Source organism: Volvox carteri (assembly GCF_000143455.1).
Source record: "Volvox carteri f. nagariensis unplaced genomic scaffold VOLCAscaffold_30, whole genome shotgun sequence".
Taxonomy (NCBI): domain Eukaryota; kingdom Viridiplantae; phylum Chlorophyta; class Chlorophyceae; order Chlamydomonadales; family Volvocaceae; genus Volvox; species Volvox carteri.
Genome location: NW_003307573.1, coordinates 1114218 through 1118803, shown reverse-complemented (window position 1 = coordinate 1118803; position 4586 = coordinate 1114218). Strand labels below are relative to the sequence as shown.

Genomic DNA, 4586 nt, shown 5'->3' with positions numbered 1-4586 from the left:
TTCCACCCCCCCCACCCCCACAGGATGTGGCCGGCTGGCTGTCCTCCCAGTCCCTCTCATCACGCAGCACCAGTGACGTGGTGCTCGTACTCAATGAAATGTACGGCACTTTCGAAAAGCTGCTGCTCAAATACCAGGTCTTCAGGTACGACGGCAGTTATTGGGTTTCTGTGTGACATGTTCCTGACGGGTGCCCCGGGGGGTGGGGGGGATATGGGGGGAGAGGCCGTGTCGCTCCCGGGGTACAAATCCAAGGTGTTTGTAACGTAGGGGGTCTAGTTGAAGATGTTGTTCCCCGCTACTGCAGCTGCAATCCGTAATCTTTGCTTGGGTTTGCATACACCCCCCCAACCCCCAACCCCCGCTTTCACCCCCCTCTTTATTTCCTCCCCGTCCCACTCTACCCCACCCCATCAAACCAGGGTTGAGCACACAAGCGAGTCGTACTTGGTGGTTTCGGGGCATGACGGCACCTCGGACCACATCAAACGGATACTATCCATGGCGGTTGACATGCTGTCTGCCGTACAGCAACTAACTTTCCCAGGTGGCCAACAGATCAACATCCGTATCGGTGTACACACGGGGCCGGCGTACGCGGGGGTGGTCGGGATTGACAACCCCAGGTACTGTGTTTTTGGTGAGTGGAGTCTGGGGGGAGATGGAAGGGGGCGGGGGGGTTGAATGCTGGGGGCGGGGGGGTTGAATGCTGGGGGCGGGGGGGTTGAATGCTGGGGGAGGGGGGGTTGAATGCTGGGGGCGGGGGGGGTTGAATGCTGGGGGCGGGGGGGTTGAATGCTGGGGGAGGGGGGGTTGAATGCTGGGGGAGGGGGGGTTGAATGCTGGGGGAGGGGGGTTCTTGGGGGAAATTTTGGTGTTTGTTGGGTTTTGTGTCTCTTTTCGCGGCGACGGCCTTCCCGACCGTTATCCGCCCATGTCCCGTCTTTCTGGCTGTAAAGGGTGATATGATTTTAGGGTTTTAGGTTTAGCTCCGTATGGGGCCTTACGTGGGCCGTGGCGGGTTTTTTCCTTCCCTGCCCCTGTTGTTCCCCTTCCCCCTCCCGCCCGCCCCCCAACCCCACATCCAACACCCCCCCATGCGTTATAGAAAAATACACCTGGCATGTGACGTCTGTTGTGTACGACATGTACTACAGTTAACTCTCCCACTCCCACGCCATTCCTTAACGCTGCGCTGCGCTGTTGGCCATTATTGCAGGGTTTATGTTCTGGTGTATCCCATTACCTTATTAGCCATTGTGTATTTATTCGCTGTATACTATCTCACCCACATCCCTTATATGTATATACCGATTTCCCGTACCGCTCAGCTGCGCTGCAAGTCTTCAGCCTATTTTGTTACCGCCTAAATGTTTCGTACCTCAAACCCTAACCGTACCCATAACCACCCTAACCGCCAACTTCTAAACAGGCGACACGGTATCCGTTGCTAACGCGCTGGAGGCCAAGGGCTTTGATAACACCATCCACTGCTCAAATGCGGTGTATGGTGCCGTACGGTCAAAGTGAGCGTGCATAATGGGGTTGCCGGGGGGGGGGGAGGGATGCCGGGGGGAGACTAAGGAGAGTGGGAGGGGGTACCTGACATGTTTCTTTATGTCCTAATGATGAAATATATTTGTTGAGCAATTTGTGTCCGATGTTGGTTGTGTCCGGGGCGCGGGGTGTGGTTGTGTCCGATGTTGGTTGGTGGGATGGATTTTTAATTCACCAGTCCCTTACGTTGGCTGATAGTGGTTCAGCTGTCTGTTGCTGTTTGTTGTTCGCGAATCCCACCCATTAAGCCACCCACTCTCACAGCGGAGCCAGGACAGCACACACCGGGGGGGGCCTTATCCGTGACGGACCCGACAGGCCATGCAACCAGCGTCGCCAGCATAGGGCATGTGCACCAAAAAGAGTAAGAAGGCACAAATCACTCATGTACGCCGTCGTACTCCGCATCATAATGATACTCGTTATCGTTGCCGTCCTCGTACCGTGTCGTACCTGTCGTGCCCAGGGAGCGCGACCGTGGCAACGTTATGTTCGTACCGGGCCGCAAGTCCATGACAACGGGGCCCACTGTCATGGACACTTTTATTTACAAGGTACGGCGGGGTACGGCCGTAGTCGTACAGCACGGTGCTCAGGTGTACACACGGGCCGCCATCCATCCCCATTCTCTGTTTTATAAACCCGAATGTCAGTGAGGGATAAAAAAGCTCAAACAAAGCTAATCCCCCATCCCCCGTGTTCAAAATGTGCTGCTAACACACACACACACATACACACGCTTATGCGCCCCACGTGGTCTTCCCTCATCCCCCTCCCCCATCTTCCCCCCTCTCCCCCCCCAATCCTCGCCCCGTATCATGGCGCCCGGTACCCCAACCCCCTCCGGCCCCCGCCCTAAATGACGGGTTTGCTCGCTGGTGGCCGCCTCCTCAGTTTACGCGCGCCTAAGGCCCCCTAACATACAGACATACACCCATTACCCCCCAACACACGCATACACACACACAGGTGTGCCATCCCCCATCTTCCCCCCCCACACACATCCATCTCCCCCCCACACACACACACACCTCACGACAATGATTTTTTTCATGTAGGGCGGGTCTCAATCTATTCCGACCTAAGTAACAAAGTTGCTAGGGTCGTCGTAATTTATTCCTTATGTGTGGGGCGCTGGGGGGGCTCCGCCCCACCAGACACCCCCCCCCCCGATAAGTTACAACTCCCCTCATAGACCAAGAGAGTCACGCACTGAGTTGGCGCGTTTTCGTTCATGTGCGCACTCTTCGCCGCTGGCAGCAACACCATTGCCGATGCATTACCGACAACAGCACCGCCATCCCAAACGCCTTCGTCAGGAAAAGTTTCAGGCTTATCTTGCTGTTTATGTGTCTGTTCGACGTTCAAGTCATTGTGCCTTTTGCGTGTTTGGCTATGTGAGGACCCGTCATACATTCTGCTATGCCGCGTTGACTCACGGGCTTGACCTTCTTAAGGCCCCTCGTATCTATTCCATGATTGAAAATACTAAGTTCTGCACACTACGGAGCAATCTTGCAGCAATGGACGTTTTTGGCTGGAGGAATGAAAATGTACGGATCGGCCTCAATTCATTCCTTTTTTCCAAAGGCCAAAATGCCTGTTTATTCCTTTTAAGGAATATATTACTTAGAAAAAACGCTGCCTCACCCCCCTCACACACACACACCCACCTCAGGCGGGTAGTTGGGAGACGGCTTTAAAGCAGCTGGAGGATGAGGAGCGGGAGAAAGAGGTGAGGGGAAAGAGCGTGCGTTTGTATGTACGTACGTGTGTACGGCCACAAGGTGACGCCAATACGGCAATTGGGGAAATGGGGATGGATCTGTACGGCCCAGGCGGTGTACACGCAATAGCTGTAAAAGGACGGGCGGGTGTGCAGGACTGGTGGTGTGTGTGGGCTCCTGTGTTGTGTCACTCTGTATGTCGAGTCGAGGTGTTTCTGTTTAACTTTTGCTGCTAGTAACAATTTGACGATGCAGCTCCCATCTCTCCGCCCCCCTCTGCCTCCCCCCCCCTCCCTCCCTCGGCCCCTCCTGAGCAGGCAGCCGAGCGCGAGGCCAAGTTGGTTGAGGAGGGGGCGGCGGCGACCCGACGTGAAGGCCAGGAGGCGCTGGCGGCGCAGGAGAGGGCGAGGGCGGAGGCGCTGGCGGCGCAGGTGGGGTGGGGGATGGGGGAGTAGTGGAGGGAGGAGGGGTTTGTTTGTCGTCTGTCTGTCTGTCTGTCTATCTGTCTGTCTATCTGTCTGTATTGTATGTTTCTGTCTGTACCCGGTTATATCTGTCGGTATATCTGTGCGTCGGTGACGTGTATTTATTTGATGTATGGCGAAAGGCAGCCGAGGGGTTGGGCAGTGTGCGCTTTGGGGAGGGGGGGTGGGCGGGGGCGGAGGTGCGAACGGTGTGTATGTATGTTATGTATGACTTAGATTACACTGTGGGCCGCGAGAGCCGGGGGCCGAAGCCGAGGCACAGCGCAAGGGTCGGGAGCACACAGCACAAGTCGGTTAGTCTTGTGTGCTCCCGACCCCGACTCAGACTGCCAACACTCTACGCAGCCACTCCGCAGCCCCTCCATCCGGGGATGGCGCTGCATTGAATACACCACGAAGGGCTCTCAGGTCCCGCTAGAGCGAGTCCACAAGTCTCAGCTAGGGCAAAGTCAAAGGCTCTCTGAAACAACCCCCCAAACACCACCAACGAAAACGGGATTCGAAGGGAAAACAAACAAACAAACAAAAATTCGGTTAGGGCAGTCCCGGCAGGGGAGGGCTCCTGATATACCTAACAGGCCAACAAAAAACCTCCAAGAGAGAAAGGCTAAGAGAGCTCGACACCACAAGACGTCTTGCAACCACCTTAAAACAACTGACCTCCACCACCTGTCCCTTCCTGGGCTGGTCCAGGGGAGAAGTAGCCTTATAAAGAAAAGGGATCCCGCACAAGCCTGATCACCACTGCAGGGGCCCGGGATAGTCCGGCGAAACCACAAAAGCGATAGCGTTGCCACGACACACAGCTCCTAGACCC

The 4586-nt window shown here is 55.9% G+C and overlaps 1 protein-coding gene across 1 annotated transcript in view; it reads left to right on the top strand.

The window, feature by feature from the left end:
* Nucleotides 1-4586, top strand: part of VOLCADRAFT_93268 (uncharacterized protein) — a gene marked incomplete at both ends in the record, with an annotated part of 17724 nt that overhangs the window by 11334 nt on the left and 1804 nt on the right. The window contains 6 exons of the mRNA XM_002952553.1: nucleotides 51-145; nucleotides 423-640; nucleotides 1433-1526; nucleotides 2024-2111; nucleotides 3236-3292; nucleotides 3602-3715. Of these exons, the coding sequence (XP_002952599.1) occupies nucleotides 51-145; nucleotides 423-640; nucleotides 1433-1526; nucleotides 2024-2111; nucleotides 3236-3292; nucleotides 3602-3715 (666 nt within the window). The remainder of the gene's footprint in view (nucleotides 1-50; nucleotides 146-422; nucleotides 641-1432; nucleotides 1527-2023; nucleotides 2112-3235; nucleotides 3293-3601; nucleotides 3716-4586) is intronic.